This window comes from Ascaphus truei, unplaced genomic scaffold (assembly GCF_040206685.1).
Source record: "Ascaphus truei isolate aAscTru1 unplaced genomic scaffold, aAscTru1.hap1 HAP1_SCAFFOLD_2097, whole genome shotgun sequence".
Lineage (NCBI taxonomy): Eukaryota > Metazoa > Chordata > Amphibia > Anura > Ascaphidae > Ascaphus > Ascaphus truei.
Genome location: NW_027455008.1, coordinates 1 through 21376, shown reverse-complemented (window position 1 = coordinate 21376; position 21376 = coordinate 1). Strand labels below are relative to the sequence as shown.

At 52.7% G+C, this 21376-nt stretch overlaps 1 protein-coding gene and 1 long non-coding RNA gene across 7 annotated transcripts; both read right to left on the bottom strand.

Moving 5' to 3' along the window:
* Positions 1-3638: 3638 nt before the first annotated feature.
* On the bottom strand, positions 3639-7684 carry LOC142477446 (uncharacterized). The gene is made up of 3 exons (XR_012792387.1): positions 7587-7684; positions 4980-5035; positions 3639-3756 (listed from the first exon to the last, which is right to left on the bottom strand). It is a non-coding gene; the product is annotated as an uncharacterized LOC142477446 (long non-coding RNA).
* A 5023-nt stretch (positions 7685-12707) lies between these two features.
* On the bottom strand, positions 12708-16251 carry LOC142477445 (serine protease 23-like). Of its 6 annotated transcripts, none has more exons than XM_075582275.1 (3): positions 14441-16251; positions 13892-13987; positions 12708-13787 (listed from the first exon to the last, which is right to left on the bottom strand). In XM_075582275.1, exon 1 carries the CDS (start codon positions 16011-16013, stop codon positions 14982-14984), a length of 1032 nt encoding a protein of 343 aa, XP_075438390.1. In that variant the 5' UTR covers positions 16014-16251; the 3' UTR covers positions 12708-13787; positions 13892-13987; positions 14441-14981. The 6 variants fall into 6 exon arrangements, with proteins under 6 accessions (XP_075438390.1, XP_075438391.1, XP_075438389.1 ...); XM_075582276.1 differs by having other exon boundaries at positions 13892-14477; positions 14509-14966; XM_075582274.1 differs by having other exon boundaries at positions 12708-13667; positions 13818-16251.
* Between the last annotated feature and the right edge of the window lie 5125 nt (positions 16252-21376).

Here is a 21376-nt window from a genome sequence, read left to right as displayed (position 1 = left end):
CTCTCATAGCCTTTCCAGGTTGGGCATCTTTCTTAGCGTAGAAAAGCCGTGTCCCTAAAACATGGCTATGAATACCAAAGGGGACAGGGCCAGCGAGTGAAGGAATTTTCAATGCACTTTACATTTAAAGTCATTAAACCCCCAATTCTGCCTTGGAATTAGCTTTACCTGTCTAACACACCTGCATCGTATGTGTCACTATCCCACCTGACTAGCACCAGATAATGTGTGAACGGAGCATCAAAAAGGCACTTCTATGTGGATTAACTAACTTCCTACATGAAATAATGTGAATAGAATATAAATAATATATCATAAAGTGAATAGTGATAATAAGGTACGGAAAAAATAAACCGGATTAGTGTAATGTCAGAGACCATGTGCGATACGCAGGTACAACCCACAGGAAGCGTCCTAGATAGTTCCTAAACTGTATATGGCCAATAAAGGGGCGTGCTGGTGTCTCTCCAAACCAGGCTACCTGCAACAGGGAGTGACTGGTCAAACCATACATTAACCAATAATACACAATACTCACAATGGATCAATATTAAGAAGGAAAGAAACAATAAAAACCGTATGGGGACTTATCTTTCCACTGGCAGCTTCTCATAGCAATGTTACAAGGATGAATCTCCTCTTCCCCAAACAGCGAGTCTCCGAAGTGACGAATAAGGAGGCCAATAATGCGGATTGTAGGATTTATACACAGATTCAGAACAGCACAGTGTGCTCACACTTTCTCCTTTCTTTAAACATTGAACACGATACTGTGCGCTCTCTCTCCGGGATAGGTGGAGGTAGCAGTCCTCTTGCCGATTCAAAGTGTGTGTGTGTGTGTGTGTGTGTGTGTGTGTGTGTGTGTGTGTGTGTGTGTGTGTGTGTGTGTGTGTGTTGTAGCCTTCAACACTGCCAACACCTCTTGCAATTATTAATTAGTGTTGTTTTAAAACTGAAGGAAGTATATGTAATTCATTTCTAATGTTAAAAATTTTACTTTTTTTTCTATTTTTCATACAAAAAAAGAAACATATTGGGGAGAGGGGTTTTAGGGGGGATATTTGTATATTGTTAAAGATTATACATGATTAATACAGGTTTACAATAATTTATTATATGGATTTCTGAAAAAGGGAACAAGGATGTTCTTGATGGGGGGGATTAAGGATTGGGGAGGGGGGGAGGGACTGGTTTAGGTCTCTAGTCTCCTTTTTGTGATAACGAGGATCCCATACGTTAGGTTTCTCCTTTGTGATAACGAGGATCCCATACGTTACGTTTCTCCTTTTTGTGATAACGAGGATCCCATACGTTACGTTTCTCCTTTTTGTGATAACGAGGATCCCATACGTTACGTTTCTCCTTTTTGTGATAACGAGGATCCCATACGTTACGTTTCTCCTTTTTGTGATAACGAGGATCCCATACGTTACGTTTCTCCTTTGTGATAACGATGATCCCATACGTTACTTTTCTCCTTTGTGATAACGAGGATCCCATACGTTACGTTTCTCCTTTTTGTGATAACGAGGATCCCATACGTTACGTTTCTCCTTTTTGTGATAACGAGGATCCCATACGTTACGTTTCTCCTTTGTGATAACGAGGATCCCATACGTTACGTTTCTCCTTTTTGTGATAACGAGGATCCCATACGTTACGTTTCTCCTTTTTGTGATAACGAGGATCCCATACGTTACGTTTCTCCTTTTTGTGATAACGAGGATCCCATACGTTACGTTTCTCCTTTTTGTGATAACGAGGATCCCATACGTTACGTTTCTCCTTTGTGATAACGAGGATCCCATACGTTACTTTTCTCCTTTGTGATAACGAGGATCCCATACGTTACGTTTCTCCTTTTTGTGATAACGAGGATCCCATACGTTACGTTTCTCCTTTTTGTGATAACGAGGATCCCATACGTTACGTTTCTCCTTTTTGTGATAACGAGGATCCCATACGTTACGTTTCTCCTTTGTGATAACGAGGATGACTTTGGGCGTGGAGTCGGTCAGATATGCGGTCAGTCTTCCATACTCAGGTTCCCAGATGTTGCTGTTAATTTGTGCCACGGTCGATATTTTCTGTATTTTCCCATTTCTGGCGCCTGGCAGTCACCGTGATGTGGGGGATCAGTTTGCCCTCAGCCCTGGGCATATCTGGTAGGGGTTTTTCCAGTATGAGGAACCACGGGTCTCGCGGTACATTCATGTTGATCATCTGTGATATTAACCTAGTTATACTTTCCCATAGGGGGGATCATTTTCGGACAGCTTCCCCGGATGTGGAGCACTGTGCCTTCCAGGCCACATTCGTACCTCGTATCTGTCTGAGCCGGGCAGATACATATGGTACAGTTTGGTTGTAGTTAAATACCAGCAGTACATTATTTTATTGGAGTTTTCATTGGCTAACATGTTGATGGAGGTTTTTTTGCTGGCCCCCATGTGTCAGACTAGTCATCCGTATCAAACACTTGGCCTAGATCCCTTTCTCACTGGGTCATATAATTGTCCTTTGTATCTACTTCCGAAAGGAACAGTATCTGGTATACGGTGGATACTATACCACGGGACTACGAGGTCGAGTGACATACAGTATGTTCTCATAGTTAGTTTTGGATCTAATGTGAATCTGTGACTCCACAAAGTGTTTGACGTGTCAATAACCCAGGAAGTAGCTATTCTTTCCACTATGCCGCACAAGTCGTTATTATCTATATGTAATGTAGGCACATTTTAATGTATATTGTATACGTTGTTATGCTCCATTTACCAATTCCATCGAAAATGGTTGGTTTATTAAGTTTTACAATTGTAGTAATATGTTCTTAATAAAATATTAGGTTAATTGATCAGGCTATATAAAGGTTATCAGATAGATGTGTATGTAATTAGACTCCTGATGAAGCGTTTCATGCAAAACGCATTGAGTCGTAAGGGAGAAGAGAGAGGAGACCGAGCCATGCTGAGTGATCGCGAAACTGAAACACAATCTGGTGTAGTGGGAAGTGATATTGACCCCTAAGTAAATGCATTTCTGTTTAAATCTCCCCTCGCTTCCACTTTTTAGGAAGATCTCGATTTTTTTACTTTTTAAGCAGCACAAGAATTTAAAGATGGCGTCCTGTTGTATCCAGCAGCGGTGAGATTCGCTCCTCGGCAAGAGGACTGCTACCTCCACCTATCCCGGAGAGAGAGCGCACAGTATCGTGTTCAATGTTTAAAGAAAGGAGAAAGTGTGAGCACACTGTGCTGTTCTGTATCTGTGTACATTGTATCCTACAATCCGCATTATTGGCCTCCTTATTCGTCTCTTCTGAGACTCGCTGTTTGGGGAAGAGGAGATTCATCCTTGGAACATTGCTACGAGAAGCTGCCAGTGGAAAGATAAGTCCCCATACGGTTTTTATTGTATCTTTCCTTCTTAATATTGATCCATTGTGTATTATTGGTTAATGTATGGTTTGACCAGTCACTCCCTGTTGCAGGTAGCCTGGTTTGGAGAGACACCAGCACTCCCCTTTTTTTTGCCATAGTACCAGATAATGTTGGGCTGCATGTTATTACTTTGGGAACAAAGGCCCCTGCTCAAAAGACTGTCTTCCCCTTTGCTGCTGCTCCCTATGTACCTGTTCATCTGGAACGCCTCGGCTGGAATCTTCCTCCAGGCGTTTAATCTCCCCGTATATCTTGGCCATGAGATCCCCTGCAGCTGATGTGGGCGGCCTCTGTAGCAGGTCCTCGATGAGGCCTGGAATGGAAAGAATCCCTGACATTGATCACTAACAGTAGAGAGTCTGTGAAGTGACCTGTGCCTCGGGGCAGATACCGGCACACAGACGGAGAACTCCTCGCTGGTGTTACCGACACTTCCGAGAAGTTTGTCTCTTTATTCTCTGAAGGATTTCCAGCTGCTGCTACACAGGATAATAATGAGTGCTTCCTGAGCAGCATAATTCCATAAGCTCAGCCGGAGGGGGTCCAGATAAACTGTTACTGTGCGCCAGGAAGCACTTACTTTCATGGAGAAGAATTTCCCTGCCCTGAAAATGCACAACTGCAGTGTATAGTGATACACTGTATCTGCATACACTTCCACTTCCCCAATGCATTGTTTTTGAAGAGACAAAAGAGATGAAATGACTCTATGCCCAGGACGACTTTCTAGGGCTTGTTCAGAAAGATAACCGTTCCGTGACTGGTTATATAACCCACTGAAAAGCTGTGTGATTTACAGCTCACTGGGCCTATATCAGCACTGGTTACTACATGAATATTATTCTCTGCTTCCAGGCGTAAAATAAAACATTAACACTAAAGGATTAGTGTGGGAGGGAAATGCCCTCAAAGTGATTGCACATTGGACCAGCCTCACGAGAAGACCTGTCCCTGATTACAGACCGGAAATCCATCCGGTGGATGTGAAGTGACCGATCACAAGGAAAGACTTTGGGATTAGTCAGAGCTTGGTGCGAGTACTCACTCCGGCCTGAGCAGAGGAAGACCGTGAGATTCCTGTGTGAGGAATAAGACCATTATTGTATGGCTGACAATTCCTACATCAAATACCGTCACCTGCCGCCTGGCTTAGTGTCAGACAGGAGATATCTGAGAACAGTGAAACACTCACCTCTTACCTGCTAACTATAATCTTATATTATAGACACAGGCAGACGTCATGATGATGTTAAACTGCGTGTGTACCCCGTGCTGCCGGCATACCGTGCGCTGCCTGTGTGTATCCTGCGCTGCCTTTGTGCGTATCCTGCGCTGCCTTTGTGCGTACCCCACGCTGTCTGCGTGCGTACCCCTGCGCTGCCTGCGTGCGTACCCCGCGCTGCTTGCGTGAACCGGTCACATTATGTGAAAATGAAATAACCGCTTTCCATGGGACTCAGGCGTGTACCTATATCCCCCTGCCAAACATGTTTCCACCACATTCAGCTGGTGTGTGTGTGTGTGTGTTTGTTTTACCTTTTATCTCCACAAAGCAAGATTCTTCCTCCATTTCCACAAGTCTGGAGATGGCCCTACAAAAATAAAAAGGCGTTCTAGGGAGCGGTTATGTGTATGTTTTATGTACAGTTGTGTGGAAAAGAAAGTACACAATCTTTGAATTCTATGGTTTTACATATCAGGACATAAGGAACAGATGATTATCAGGTCTTAAAATTAGGTAAATACAACCTCAGATGAACAACACATGACATATTACACCGTGTCATGATTTATTTAACAAAAATAAAGCCACAATGGAGAAGCCATGTGTGAAAAACTAAGTACACCTTATGATTCAATAGCTTGTAGAACCACCTTTAGCAGCAATAACTTGAAGTAATCGTTCTCTGTATGACTTTATCAGTCTCTCACATCGTTGTGGAGGAATTTTGTTCCACTCTTCTTTACAACGTTGCTTCAGTTCATTGAGGTTTGTGGGCATTTGTTTATGCACAGCTCTCTTAAGGTCCCGCCACAGCATTTTAATCGGGTTGAGGTCTGGACTTTGACTGGGCCATTGTAACAACTTGATTCTTTTCTTTTTCAGCCATTCTGTTGTAGATTTGCTGGTGTGCTTGGGATCATTGTCCTGTTGCATGACCCAATTTCGGCCAAGCTTTAGCTGTCGGACAGATGGCCTCACATTTGGCTCTAGAATACTTTGGTATAAAGAGGAGTTCATGGTCGACTCAATGACTGCAAGGTTCCTAGGTCCTGTGGCTGCAAAACAAGCCCAAATCATCAACCCTCCACCACCGCGCTTGACAGTTTCTATGAGGTGTTTGTGCTGATATGCTGTGTTTTGTTTTTGCCAAACGTGGCGCTGTGCATTATGGTCAAACATCTCCACTTTGGTCTCGTCTGTTCGACATTGTTCCAGAAGTCTTGTGGTTTGTTCAGATGCAACTTTGCAAACCTAAGCCATGCTGCCATGTTAATTTTAGAGAGAAGAGGCTTTCTCCTGGCAACACTTCCAAACAAACCATACTTGTTCAGTCTTTTTCTAATTGTACTGTCATGAACTTTAATATTTAACATGCTAACTGAGGCCTGTAGTCTGAGATGTAACTCTTGGGTATTTTGCAATTTCTCTGAGCATTGAACGGTCTGACCTTGGGGTGAATTTGCTGGGACGTCCACAACTGGGAAGATTGTCAACTGTCTTGAATGTTTTCCACTTTTGAATAATCTTTCTCACTGTAGAATGATGGACTTTAAATTGTTTGGCAATAGCCTTATAACCCTTCCCAGATTGATGGGCAGCAACTATTGCTTCTCTAAGATCATTGCTGATGTCTTTCCTCCTTGGCATTGTGTTAACACACACCTGAATGCTCCAGACCAGCAAAATGCTAAAACTTCGGCTTTTATAGGTGGTCACACTTGCTGATCAATTAAACCAGGGGATTTATTAGCAGCACCTGTCTGCTACTTAGCATCTTAATTCCTATGGAAGCAGGAAGGGTGTACTTAGTTTTTCACACATAGCTTCTCCATTTTGGCTTTATTTTTGTTAAATAAATCATGACACGGTGTAATATGTCATGTGTTGTTGTTGTTCTTCTGAGGTTGTATTTACCTAATTTTAAGACCTGCTAAGTAACCGATGATTGTTATTATGTCCTCAAAGAGGGTGTACTTTTTTTCACACAACTGTGTAATACTGTTAGTATATAGCAAGATTATATATATATATATATATATATATATATATAATTTATTTATTTTTCTCTAGGGATACATGTTAAAATGGGTGAGAAGCAAAGAGTGACACTGTGCTCCTTTGCATGTCATTACCCAGAATCCCTGCCTGCGGTGGAAGCACTATATGTTAAGAGATAATGGGGAAGGGCAGGGTTGCAAACCTGTCTGAGACGTGAATACGCTCAGAAGTGGGATTTGTATTTACTGTATGATAGAGATATTATATACATATAATCATATCTGTGTATAACACTGTTAGTACATATGGTATAGAGGTTCAGTATATTATATAGATTGTTAGATTCAGTATATAGAGGGCTAGTAAGTATAAGTTATTATATGGTATAGAGAGGGATGGTATATGGAGGATTAGTATATGTATATAGAGGGGTGATATATAGAGGGTCGATATATAGAGGGTCGTTATATGGTGTATATAAAGGGTTAGTATATTGTATATAAAGGGTCAGTATATGGTATATAGAGGGTTAGAATATGGTATATAGAGGGGCAGTATATAGAGGGTTAGTATATGGTATATAGAGGGGCGGTATATGGAGGGTTAGTATATGGTATATAGAGGGGCGGTATATAGAGGGGCGGTATATGGAGGGTTAGTATATGGTATATAGAGGGGCGTTATATGGAGGGTTAGTATATGGTATATAGAGGGGCGGTATATGGAGGGTTAGTATATGGTATATAGAGGGGCGGTATATGGAGGGTTAGTATATGGTATATAGAGGGGCGGTATATGGAGGGTTAGTATATGGTATATAGAGGGGCGGTATATGGAGGGTTAGTATATGGTATATAGAGGGGCGGTATATGGAGGGTTAGTATATGGTATATAGAGGGGCGGTATAGGCATGACTTTACTTCACACATTCGGATCCTCTCAGGATTTTCCCGCCTTCTTCAGGCGGAAGCGGAAGCACAGTCAAAGCGCGGAGGGTTCTGGGAATTGTTGCGTTGGTTTGATATAACCTGAAGTCCCCCGCGTCCCGCCCCAGGCCCCGCCCCGCCCCGCCCGCGTTGTCCTCGCGCTCCGTAGCCGCTGCAGACTCCCTATATACCGCCCCAGGAGGACATTCCCGCAGACCCCCTATATACCGCGCCGGTGTGAGCGCCCCAGGGGGCATTCCCGCAGACCCCCTATATACGGCGCCGGTGTGAGCGCCCCAGGGGGCATTCCCGCAGACCCCCTATATACCGCGCCGGTGTGGGCGCCCCAGGGGGCATTCCCGCAGACCCCCTATATACCGCGCCGGTGGGGGCATTCCCGCAGACCCCCTATATACCGCGCCGGTGTGAGCGCCCCGGGGGGGCATTCCCGCAGACCCCCTATATACTGCGCCGGTGTGAGCGCCCCGGCGCTCTGGTCTCTTGCTTGTAGTGGGAAGGATGACAACTGTTCTCATTGGAGCAGCAGCTGCAGTGTTAATAATCCGTGTGACACACGCGGCTTCCTACTATTATTGTAATAAGTGTGTCAGTGTGTCAGCTTATCACTAGGTGTTGTTCAGGTGTGTTAGTGTGTCAGTTTATCACTAGGTGTTGTTCAGGTGTGTTAGTGTGTCAGTTTATCACTAGGTGTTGTTCAGGTGTGTTAGTGTGTCAGTTTATCACTAGGTGTTGTTCAGGTGTGTCAGTGTGTCAGTTTATCACTAGGTGTTGTTCAGGTGTGGTGTTAGTGTGTCAGTGTGTCAGCTTATCACTAGGTGTTGTTCAGGTGTGGTGTTAGTGTGTCAGTGTGTCAGCTTATCACTAGGTGTTCAGGTGTGTCAGTGTGTTAGTGTGTCAGCTTATCACTAGGTGTTGTTCAGGTGTGTTGTTAGTGTGTCAGTGTGTCAGCTTATCACTAGGTGTTGTTCAGGTGTGTTGTTAGTGTGTCAGTGTGTCAGCTTATCACTAGGTGTTGTTCAGGTGTGGTGTTAGTGTGTCAGTGTGTCAGCTTATCACTAGGTGTTGTTCAGGTGTGGTGTTAGTGTGTCAGCTTATCACTAGGTGTTGTTCAGGTGTGGTGTTAGTGTGTCAGCTTATCACTAGGTGTTGTTTAGGTGTGGTGTTAGTGTGTCAGCTTATCACTAGGTGTGGTGTTAGTGTGTCAGTGTGTCAGCTTATCACTAGGTGTTGTTCAGGTGTGGTGTTAGTGTGTCAGTGTGTCAGCTTATCACTAGGTGTTGTTCAGGTGTGGTGTTAGTGTGTCAGTGTGTCAGCTTATCACTAGGTGTTGTTCAGGTGTGGTGTTAGTGTGTCAGTGTGTCAGCTTATCACTAGGTGTTGTTCAGGTGTGGTGTTAGTGTGTCTGTAGTGTCTGTGCCATCAGTCTATAACAGTTACACACTATGATATTTTCTATGTTTATTTCTCACATATTGTGAGATCGCCCCCGTGGTACACCTGAGGAGGATCCCGGATTGTCCCCGTGGTACACCTGAGGAGGATCCCGGATTGTCCCCGTGGTACACCTGAGGAGGATCCCGGATTGTCCCCGTGGTACACCTGAGGAGGATCCCGGATGGTCCCCGTGGTACACCTGAGGAGGATCCCGGATGGTCCCCGTGGTACACCTGAGGAGGATCCCGGATGGTCCCCGTGGTACACCTGAGGAGGATCCCGGATCGTCCCCGTGGTACACCTGAGGAGGATCCCGGATTGTCCCCGTGGTACAACTGAGGAGGATCCCGGATTGTCCCCGTGGTACAACTGAGGAGGATCCCGGATTGTCCCCGTGGTACACCTGAGGAGGATCCCGGATTGTCCCCGTGGTACACCTGAGGAGGATCCCGGATCGTCCCCGTGGTACACCTGAGGAGGATCCCGGATCGTTGGACATTCATGTATGGTCTGGTTCCATCATTTGATATTTGGACACATTTTTCAGGCGCCGGATTGTATTTCTCCTGGCCAGGATGGACCCGCCGTCAGCTGTGAATTCTCCGGAACTTTCGCGACTTGTTTACGTGGAGGTTCCTGACCGGTTGTCCTGATCCCGTCTGTCCGGACTCGGCGATCTTCTGTGCGTCTCGACACTTGCTGTATGTATGGCGGCTCTTACTACGGTGACCCCTCCGGGACCTCTATACAATTCACTCTTCCTGCTGCCACTCCGGCTATCTTGTCTCGCCCGCTGACTCCTCGAGTACAATAGCTTTTGACCACTCCCTGTGACTCAAGTCGGCCAATCCCCTCCTCCCCTTACTAGTGCCCGTAGCACCTTTGGCTTCTCTACCCCCATCACTGCTTCTGTTGGCTGGAACAGCCCACTCATCCCTTGATGTCCCCAGGCATTGCCTCTGCCGCAGTTACGCCACCATCTATCGCCGACCCCCTGCGTTTAGTGACCTTACGCACCGCTTGCATCACCAATAAGGCTATTCTCCCTTTCACTATTCTCCTGCCCTGTGACCCAGCCAATTTGACCTGCTTCAGCTCCTTACCTTGGTTAATTCGCCTGTGGTCCTGCTGGGACCCTCCATAAATCTGTGTGTACCTGTAACCTGTAACACTAACAGACTGAGGGAGCACTGTGTGTGTGTGTGTGTGTGTGACAGTGAGGGAGCTGTGTGTGTGTGACAGTGAGGGAGCTGTGTGTGTGTGTGTGTGACAGTGAGGGAGCCCCTCTGTGTGTGTCACGGGAGACCAGGGATATTGACACCTTTTATACCGGGATCATATGATTGAGCAAGACAAGGTGGTAAAATAAATTGTAATTTATTCCACGAAAAGACAAACAAAGGAACACAATTTGCAATGAAAAACACATTTACTGGGATCTGGGCTAACGAACTAAACTTTCCTAGAACGAAATATTAAAAAACGACGTGTGTACGAGTCCTTTCCAATGACCGGGAGGTACTCACAAAAGTCCTGGAACGCAATTCGGCGTGCAGTTACTGCTGCGACCGCTACGTTCCGTTCTCAGAACTTGGCCCCTGAAAAGCGGGACTTAGAACATTTCTTGAGTTGAAATCTTTGAAGCCGGAGTTTCTTTGAATTTGCCGCTGATGGTTTGGCGCTTAGAATCTCTTGTCCTGATTGGTTTCTTATAGGTTTTGGAGTCCCATTCACACACTACAACAGCCAATCAGCGCGTGGGAATTCCTCTGCCAGCCTATCCCCGATTTGCCCGTATACTGAAGCCGGGCGGGCACCGATTTCAATTCTGCTAAGGGGCATGCACCAACCTGGCACCTCCGCCTCTTAACATATTGAGCCCCCCTGCTGTTCCAGGCTCCACAAAGTCTGGGGTTGGACAAATGGTTGCTGGATAGCCCTTTGTTAGACCAGGACGAGGGTACTCCGGTATAACTGCAGTGCTCCTCCCGTTCTAACACCTTGGCATCCCTTAGGCTCCGGGACCTGAGTAGACACAATGGCACCAAGCTTGGTGCCCATCTGGTCTTTTGGCACCCAGGACTTGGAAATCCCACAGTTTACATACAGGTTACAAGTGCATATACTTATTAAACATAACCCTTAATAAGATATACTTTTACACTGTATCTTGGATTAAAATGTGTAAGTCCCACTTTCAGGGATAGCATACGGAGATATACTTTCTACTCTTACTCGCTCCAGCCCGGCCACACTATAGAAACCTGACTACATTTTACACACACAAGCCTCACAGCTTCATCACGTAGCTGGGGCACCCCCTGAAGCCGGGCTATGAACTGGGCATCCCCCTTTATACTTGGGACCCCTGCACCGTTCTGGGGATACCTTGATCCTTATACCCTTTTTACCTTTTCCGTTTGTGCTGAAGCAAGGAATCCTGGCGGTGAGTCGCAAGAACGTTTCCATGGTAGGATTTTGCCCGGAGCAATGTGCTTCAATGTATCCGAGAATCTCACCTGATTCTCGGGTACATCTTTGGGTATTCCGTAACTAGAGTGTGTGTGTGTGTGTGTGTGTGTCAGTGAGGGAGTCCCTTTTCTTGTCTGTGTGTGTGACACAGTGAGGGAGCCCCTCTCGTGTGTGTGTGTGTGTGTGTGACAGTGAGGGAGTCCCTTTTCTTGTCTGTGTGTGTGACAGTGAGGGAGTCCCTCCTGTTGGAGGCAGGGGTCAGTCAGTGTATGGGGGGTAGCTGGGGTCTGTGTGTGTGTGGGGGGGAAGTCTGGGGTCAGTGTGTAGGGGGAGAGCTGGGAGGCTGGGGTCAGTGTGTGGGGGGGAGCTGGGAGGCTGGGGTCAGTGGTGGGGGGGGGAGCTGGGGTCAGTGGTGGGGGGGGGGAGCTGGGGTCAGTGGTGGGGGGGGGAGCTGGGGTCAGTGGTGGGGGGGGGAGCTGGGGTCAGTGGTGGGGGGGGAGCTGGGGTCAGTGGTGGGGGGGGGGGAGCTGGGGTCAGTGGTGGGGGGGGGGGAGCTGGGGTCAGTGGTGGGGGGGGGGAGCTGGGTCAGTGTGGGGGGGGAGCTGGGTCAGTGTGGGGGAGGCTGGGGTCAGTGTTTGTGGGGGGGAGCTGGGGTCAGTGTTTATGGGGGGAAGCTGGGAGGATGGGGTCAGTGTGGTGGGGGGGAAGCTGGGAGGCTGCGGTCAGTGGTGGGGGGGGAAGCTGGGAGGCTGCGGTCAGTGGTGGGGGGGGAAGCTGCGGTCAGTGGTGGGTGGGGAAGCTGGGAGGCTGCGGTCAGTGGTGGGGGGAGGCTGGGGTCAGTGTGGGGGGAAGCTGGGGTCAGTGTGGGGGGGAGCTGGGTCAGTGGGGGAGGGAGCTGGGTCAGTGCGGGGGGAAGCTGGGGTCAGTGTGGGGGGGAGGCTGGGGTCAGTGCATGGGGGGGAGGCTGGGGTCAGTGCATGGGGGGGAGGCTGGGGTCAGTGTTTGTGGGGGGGGGGAAGCTGGGAGGCTGGGTCAGTGTGTCCATCCAACGCGTTTTGCGAGATCTCCTGCTTCCTGAGGAGGCTGCTTTGCATCACACCGATCTCTTCCCTGGAAGGGGAGCAGCAGCCAGTGAAAAAGCGGAAGATGCAGAGGCAACACCTGAATATAGTCACCGACTGACCGGAGAGAACATAGTCTTTGAATTTCACTGCCGGAAACATTACAAACACGTTGGAAAATGAAAACAAAGAAATGCTTATTTTTAACAATCATTCGGACAAGCAAACAGCTTGGTACTCATACAATAAATATAATCAGCCGTGAGGCAGGAATGCAATATCTTATTTATTAATCCCCAGCTAATACATGTGCACCACACATCTTACAATCTAATATGCACAGGTAGAGTCACTTCAAAGGGCAGCATTTAACTGAAGCGACGAGGGAGAAAATGGTACACAATTAGAGACATAGGAAGCATTAATAATAGCACCAAACCCCACCCCCAGCAACTGGATATTCACACGTCTTTCTAAATATAATACAAGAACTATTCGTACTCTTATTACTGTAGATGTATTTGTTGAGATTTTAACATAAATTATATTTTTCCATAGATTTTGTTTTTTGCGCTTTTCAATTTTTTTTTAATGACATCTTTTATAATTAACCTTGGAGGGGTTAAACTAATGGTGCCAGACACCGCGCTCACAGACCCACTGCTACACACAGCAAAGCGCTATATTAACGTGCAACGCCTGGCGCTCACACTTGTGCGTCCGTGCCCTGGGAATGTGTAGGGAATATGGGAATGTTTCACTGGGTAATTGGGAACGGGATTGCGCTGGCAACGATTTAACGAGATCAGATCTGTTTCGTGCTGCGATCTTCACACAAAGTGGGACTTTATAAATAAGCTCCAGTGTACATCCTATAAATATATATTAATAATAGCAAACAGAGAGAAAAGAACCCCTCACAGCACTGTATGACCCTATATAAGTAGTCAATTGTAGTGTAATTAGGGTTGTCCAGTATTGAACCGGACAGTCCTGTATTTGGACACTGTCCAGTAAAAAATTAGATGTAATACTGAACATGTGTGTCCGGCATTACCTCTCTGGGCCTGTATGTGTCCGGTATTACCTCTCTGGGCGTGTATGTGTCCGGCATTACCTCTCTGGGCCTGTATGTGTCCGGTATTACCTCTCTGGGCGTGTATGTGTCCGGTATTACCTCTCTGGGCGTGTATGTGTCCGGTATTACCTCTCTGGGCCTGTATGTGTCCGGTATTACCTCTCTGGGCGTGTATGTGTCCGGTGTCCGGTATTACCTCTCTGGGCGTGTATGTGTCCGGTGTCCGGTATTACCTCTCTGGGCGTGTATGTGTCTGGCATTACCTCTCTGGATATGTATGTGTATACCGGTATTACCTCTCTGGGCGTGTATGTGTATACCGGTATTACCTCTCTGGGCGTGTATGTGTATACCGGTATTACCTCTCTGGGCGTGTATGTGTATACCGGTATTACCTCTCTGGGCGTGTATGTGTATACCGGTATTACCTCTCTGGGCGTGTATGTGTATACCGGTATTACCTCTGTGGGCGTGTATGTGTATACCGGTATTACCTCTGTGGGCGTGTATGTGTATACCGGTATTACCTCTCTGGGCGTGTATGTGTATACCAGTATTACCTCTGTGGGTGTGTATGTGTATACCGGTATTACCTCTCTGGGCGTGTATGTGTATACCAGTATTACCTCTGTGGGTGTGTATGTGTATACCGGTATTACCTCTCTGGGTGTGTATGTGTCCGGTATTACCTCTCTGGATGTGTATGTGTCCGGTATTACCTCTTTGGGTGTGTATGTGTCCGGTATTACCTCTCTGGGCGTGTATGTGTATGCCGGTATTACCTCTCTGGGCGTGTGTGTATGTGTATACCGGTATTACCTCTTCTAGGCGTGTATGTGTCCGGTATTACCTCTCTGGGCGTGTATGTGTATACCGGTATTACCTCTCTGGGCGTGTATGTGTATACTGGTATTACCTCTGTGGGTGTGTATGTGTATACTGGTATTACCTCTCTGGATGTGTATGTGTCCGGTATTACCTCTTTGGGTTTGTATGTGTCTGGTATTACCTCTCTGGGCATGCTTTAGTTACAATGGAGAAGGGGGTTATTAGTTTGGGGAGGAGTAACCTAACTCACATAATAATATTATTAATGGTATTAATGACAGGTTCCAATACACCCCATTACCCCACAGTAACAGCTCCCCATGTGAATTGTGGGAGAATGGAACATTTCAAAGGATGCAGCCATCTCTTCCTGATAACAACACGAGCCAATCAGAGCGCTGTGTTTGTAATGTTCTGTGCAAGAGGTGCCTGTTGTCTGCGCTGAACGCTGCTTTCTGATTGGCCCGAGTCAGTGCCCTGATAACATGGTCCCGCTCACCCGCCCTGGCAGTTGGCTCCTCGGATCCAGTAGCAGATCTGGGCGTATTTCAGGGGAGTCAGTCGCACTGCCACATTATAATCCCGTGGTTCCCCAGACACTTCCACCCACTGGTGTCCGGAAAACACCCCAATCACCTTCCTCTCCCAGCGGCCACCCTCCCACAGACGCCCATAAACCCCCGAGCCGCTGGCGCCTGGGCGTGCGTCGCAGCGCTGATACAACAGGTTCGCCGTCTGCTGCTCCACGCGGCACGAGCGGTAAACCAGCTCCCCAGAGCGGTCGCTGTCGAAGCCAGAGAAGTGCACGCGGCCCCCCGCCAGGTCCTGCAGTGGGGGGGAGGCTGCCAGGTGCATGTGAGGCTGCGCGTGTGCCCGGCGCAGCTCCAGCAGAGCGTAATCATAATCCATGCTGCGCTCCGCCGGGGCCCTGATCCACCCCCGCGGCACCTGCGTCCGCCGGACCTTGGCCCAGCGCAGAGAAGGCTTGGATCCCGGGCGCAGAAATCCCACGCGCAGCCTGCGAGCCCCCTGCACGTAGTCCTGGCCATCGTGAATGCAGTGAGCCGCGGTCAGGACATGGCGCCCGCTCACCAGCACCCCGGTGCACCCCGTGGAAATGCGCACGGCTGCAGTGAAGGGGAAGTCCCGCAGGTATCGGCTCCGGATGGAGAAGCGCACGTCAGGACCGTAGATCTGCCGGCGTTTGCGCAGGGGGTGGGCTCTCTGCGCCAGCTCACCGCTTGGCGTCTCTCTCAGCATCACCTTGGTCAACGTGCGACTGCCATTGAAATACGTGGTCTCATAGTCCAGTGTATGGCCCAGGTCCAGTGGGTCAGACAGCGCCTCCAGCAGGGCACACTCCGAGCACCCTGTGCTCAACTCCGGCGCATCGGGGGCGGTGAAAAGCGTGGGGTGCAGCAGCAGGGTCTCGCTAGGGACAATTTCTGGGACCAGAGGTGTGGAGGCAGTGATGGAAACAAGGACTGAGGACACTAAGACGAGAGACGAGACCCCAAGGACCGTCATAGTAATGTCACTGTAGGAAATGGGGATTACAGCATCATTTACAAATGTGTCCCCGAGCAGTTAGAGGGACACCGTCCACGGGTCCCTTCTGTCTGCCTCGTGTTGGAGAGCCTCCTTACTCAGGGTCACACTCGCTCGGGGACGCGCGTAACACAGGTCCGATACCTCTCACCTGGAGGATGCGTCACATAATCCGTGGTTCTATCCTGCATCCTCAGGGCAGGAGGTGCAGGTAGGAGTTCTGTAATAAAGCGGGTACCAGTAAGTGGACCTCTGTGTGTGCCCTCCTGTCTCTGTGTGCCCTCCTGTCTCTGTGTGCCCTCCTGTCTCTGTGTGCCCTCCTGTCTCTGTGTGCCCTCCTGTCTCTGTGTGCCCTCCTGTCTCTGTGTGCCCTCCTGTCTCTGTGTGCCCTCCTGTCTCTGTGTGCCCTCCTGTCTCTGTGTGCCCTCCTGTCTCTGTGTGCCCTACGAGGCTGCAACAATCCAAAGCTCATGTCAGGCCTACAGTCCATGCCCGTATGTGTCCCCGGCTGTGCCTGTGACCCCGTGTGGTGCCCCCGGCTGTGTCTGTGCCCGTGTGGTGCCCCCGGCTGTGTCTGTGCCCCTGTGTGGTGTCCCCGGCTGTGTCTGTGACCCCGTGTGGTGCCCCCGGCTGTGTCTGTGACCCCGTGTGGTGCCCCCGGCTGTGTCTGTGACCCTGTGTGTTGTCCCCGGCTGTGTCTGTGCCCCCGTGTGGTGCCCCCGGCTGTGTCAGTGACCCTGTGTGGTGCCCCCGGCTGTGTCTGTGCCCGTGTGGTGTCCCCGGCTGTGTCTGTGACCCCGTGTGGTGCCCCTGGCTGTGTCTGTGCCCCTGTGTGGTGTCCCCGGCTGTGTCTGTGACCCCGTGTGGTGCCCCCGGCTGTGTCTGTGCCCGTGTGGTGTCCCCGGCTGTGTCTGTGACCCCCGTGTGGTGCCCCCGGCTGTGTCTGTGCCCCTGTGTGGTGTCCCCGGCTGTGTCTGTGACCCCGTGTGGTGTCCCCGGCTGTGTCTGTGACCCCCGTGTGGTGTCCCCGGCTGTGTCTGTGCCCCCGTGTGGTGCCCCCGGCTGTGTCAGTGACCCCGTGTGGTGCCCCCGGCTGTGTCTCTGACCCCGTGTGGTGCCCCCGGCTGTGTCTGTGACCCCGTGTGGTGCCCCCGGCTGTGTCTGTGACCCCGTGTGGTGCCCCCGGCTGTGTCTGTGACCCCGTGTGGTGCCCCCGGCTGTGTCTGTGCCCGTGTGGTGCCCCCGGCTGTGTCTGTGACCCCGTGTGGTGTCCCCGGCTGTGTCTGTGACCCCGTGTGGTGCCCCCGGCTGTGTCTCTGACCCCGTGTGGTGCCCCCGGCTGTGTCTGTGCCCGTGTGGTGCCCCCGGCTGTGTCTGTGCCCGTGTGGTGCCCCCGGCTGTGTCTGTGCCCCCGTGTGGTGCCCCCGGCTGTGTCTGTGACCCCGTGTGGTGCCCCCGGCTGTGTCAGTGACCCTGTGTGGTGCCCCCGGCTGTGTCTCTGACCCCGTGTGGTGCCCCCGGCTGTGTCTGTGCCCGTGTGGTGCCCCCGGCTGTGTCTGTGCCCGTGTGGTGCCCCCGGCTGTGTCTGTGCCCCCGTGTGGTGCCCCCGGCTGTGTCTGTGACCCCGTGTGGTGCCCCCGGCTGTGTCTGTGACCCCGTGTGGTGCCCCCGGCTGTGTCTGTGCCCGTGTGGTGCCCCCGGCTGTGTCTGTGACCCCGTGTGGTGTCCCCGGCTGTGTCTGTGACCCCGTGTGGTGCCCCCGGCTGTGTCTGTGCCCGTGTGGTGTCCCCGGCTGTGTCTGTGCCCGTGTGGTGCCCCCGGCTGTGTCTGTACCCCCGTGTGGTGTCCCCGGCTGTGTCTGTGACCCCGTGTGGTGCCCCCGGCTGTGTCTGTGCCCCCGTGTGGTGCCCCCGGCTGTGTCAGTGACCCTGTGTGGTGCCCCCGGCTGTGTCTGTGACCCCGTGTGGTGCCCCCGGCTGTGTCTGTGACCCCGTGTGGTGCCCCCGGCTGTGTCTGTGACCCCGTGTGGTGCCCCCGGCTGTGTCTGTGCCCGTGTGGTGCCCCCGGCTGTGTCTGTGACCCCGTGTGGTGTCCCCGGCTGTGTCTGTGACCCCGTGTGGTGCCCCCGGCTGTGTCTGTGCCCGTGTGGTGCCCCCGGCTGTGTCTGTGCCCCCGTGTGGTGCCCCCGGCTGTGTCTGTGCCCGTGTGGTGTCCCCGGCTGTGTCTGTGCCCATGTGGTGCCCCCGGCTGTGTCTGTGCCCCCGTGTGGTGCCCCCGGCTGTGTCTGTGACCCCCGTGTGGTGTCCCCGGCTGTGTCTGTGACCCCGTGTGGTGCCCCCGGCTGTGTCTGTGACCCCGTGTGGTGCCCCCGGCTGTGTCTGTGACCCCCGTGTGGTGTCCCCGGCTGTGTCTGTGACCCCGTGTGGTGTCCCCGGCTGTGTCTGTGACCCCGTGTGGTGTCCCCGGCTGTGTCTGTGACCCCGTGTGGTGCCCCCGGCTGTGTCTGTGACCCCGTGTGGAGCCCCCGGCTGTGTCTGTGACCCCGTGTGGTGCCCCCGGCTGTGTCTGTGACCCCGTGTGGTGCCCCCGGCTGTGTCTGTGACCCCGTGTGGTGTCCCCGGTTGTGTCTGTGCCCGTGTGGTGCCCCCGGCTGTGTCTGTGACCCCGTGTGGTGTCCCCGGCTGTGTCTGTGCCCGTGTGGTGTCCCCGGCTGTGTCTGTGACCCCGTGTGGTGCCCCCGGCTGTGTCTGTGACCCCGTGTGGTGCCCCCGGCTGTGTCTGTGACCCCGTGTGGTGCCCCCGGCTGTGTCTGTGCCCGTGTGGTGTGGTGCCCCCGGCTGTGTCTGTGCCTGTGTGGTGTCCCCGGCTGTGTCTGTGACCCCGTGTGGTGTCCCCGGCTGTGTCTGTGACCCCGTGTGGTGCCCCCGGCTGTGTCTGTGACCCCGTGTGGTGTCCCCGGCTGTGTCTGTGACCCCGTGTGGTGCCCCCGGCTGTGTCTGTGACCCCGTGTGGAGCCCCCGGCTGTGTCTGTGACCCCGTGTGGTGCCCCCGGCTGTGTCTGTGACCCCGTGTGGAGCCCCCGGCTGTGTCTGTGACCCCGTGTGGTGTCCCCGGCTGTGTCTGTGACCCCCGTGTGGTGTCCCCGGCTGTGTCTGTGCCCGTGTGGTGTCCCCGGCTGTGTCTGTGACCCCCGTGTGGTGCCCCCGGCTGTGTCTGTGACCCCGTGTGGTGCCCCCGGCTGTGTCTGTGACCCCGTGTGGTGCCCCCGGCTGTGTCTGTGACCCTGTGTGGTGCCCCCGGCTGTGTCTGTGACCCCGTGTGGTGTCCCCGGCTGTGTCTGTGCCTGTGTGGTGTCCCCGGCTGTGTCTGTGACCCCGTGTGGTGCCCCCGGCTGTGTCTGTGACCCCGTGTGGTGCCCCCGGCTGTGTCTGTGACCCTGTGTGGTGTCCCCGGCTGTGTCTGTGACCCCGTGTGGTGTCCCCGGCTGTGTCTGTGACCCCGTGTGGTGTCCCCGGCTGTGTCTGTGCCCGTGTGGTGTCCCCGGCTGTGTCTGTGACCCCGTGTGGTGTCCCCGGCTGTGTCTGTGACCCCGTGTGGTGTCCCCGGCTCTGTCTGTGACCCCGTGTGGGGGGCTGAGAGAGGGAAGAAGGAGGGGGGCTGAGAGAGGGAAGAAGGAGGGGGGCTGAGAGAGGGAAGAAGGAGGGGGGCTGAGAGAGGGAAGAAGAAGGGGGGCTGAGAGGGAAGAAGGAGGGGGGCTGAGAGGGAAGAAGGAGGGGGGCTGAGAGGGAAGAAGGAGGGGGGCTGAGAGGGAGGGAGGAGGGGGGCTGAGAGGGAGGGAGGAGGGGGCTGAGAGGGAGGGAGGAGGGGGGCTGAGAGGGAAGAAGGAGGGGGGCTGAGAGGGAAGAAGGAGGGGGGCTGAGAGGGAGGGAGGAGGGGGGCTGAGAGGGAGGGAGGAGGGGGGCTGAGAGAGGGAAGAAGGAGGGGGGCTGAGAGAGGGAAGAAGGAGGGGGGTTGAGAGGGAAGAAGGAGGGGGGCTGAGAGAGGGAAGAAGGAGGGGGGCTGAGAGAGGGAAGAAGGAGGGGGGCTGAGAGAGGGAAGAAGGAGGGGGGCTGAGAGAGGGAAGAAGGAGGGAGGGGGCTGAGAGAGAGAAGAAGGAGGGGGGCTGAGAGAGGGAAGAAGGAGGGGGGCTGAGAGAGGGAAGAAGGAGGGGGGCTGAGAGAGGGAAGAAGGAGGGGGGCTGAGAGAGGGAAGAAGGAGGGGGGCTGAGAGAGGGAAGAAGGAGGGGGGCTGAGAGAGAGGGGGGAAGAAGAGGAGGGGGGTTGAGAGGGAAGAAGGAGGGGGGCTGAGAGAGGGAAGAAGGAGGGGGGCTGAGAGAGGGAAGAAGGAGGGGGGCTGAGAGAGGGAAGAAGGAGGGGGGCTGAGAGAGAGAAGAAGGAGGGGGGCTGAGAAAGGAAGAAGGAGGGGGGCTGAGAGAGGGAAGAAGGAGGGGGGCTGAGAGAGGGAAGAAGGAGGGGGGCTGAGAAAGGGAAGAAGGAGGGGGGCTGAGAGAGGGAAGAAGGGGGCGAGGAAGGGGGGCTGAGAGAGGGAAGAAGGAGGGGGCTGAGAGAGGGAAGAAGGAGGGGCGCTGAGAAAGGGAAGAAGGAGGGGCGCTGAGAAGGGAAGAAGGAGGGGGGCTGAGAGAGGGAAGAAGGAAGGGGGCTGAGAGAGAGAAGAAGGAGGGGGGCTGAGAGGGAAGAAGGAGGGGGGCTGAGAGGGAGGGAGGAGGGGGGCTGAGAGAGGGAAGAAGGAGGGGGGCTGAGAGAGGGAAGAAGGAGGGGGGTTGAGAGGGAAGAAGGAGGGGGGCTGAGAGAGGGAAGAAGGAGGGGGGCTGAGAGAGGGAAGAAGGAGGGGGGCTGAGAGAGGGAAGAAGGAGGGGGGCTGAGAGAGGGAAGAAGGAGGGGGGCTGAGAAAGGGAAGAAGGAGGGGGGCTGAGAGAGGGAAGAAGGAGGGGGGCTGAGAGAGGGAAGAAGGAGGGGGGCTGAGAGAGGGAAGAAGGAGGGGCGCTGAGAAGGGAAGAAGGAGGGGGGCTGAGAGAGGGAAGAAGGAAGGGGGCTGAGAGAGAGAAGAAGGAGGGGGGCTGAGAGGGAAGAAGGAGGGGGGCTGAGAGGGAGGGAGGAGGGGGGCTGAGAGAGGGAAGAAGGAGGGGGGCTGAGAGGGAGGGAGGAGGGGGGCTGAGAGAGGGAAGAAGGAGGGGGGCTGAGAGAGGGAAGAAGGAGGGGGGTTGAGAGGGAAGAAGGAGGGGGGCTGAGAGAGGGAAGAAGGAGGGGGGCTGAGAGAGGGAAGAAGGAGGGGGGCGAGAGAGG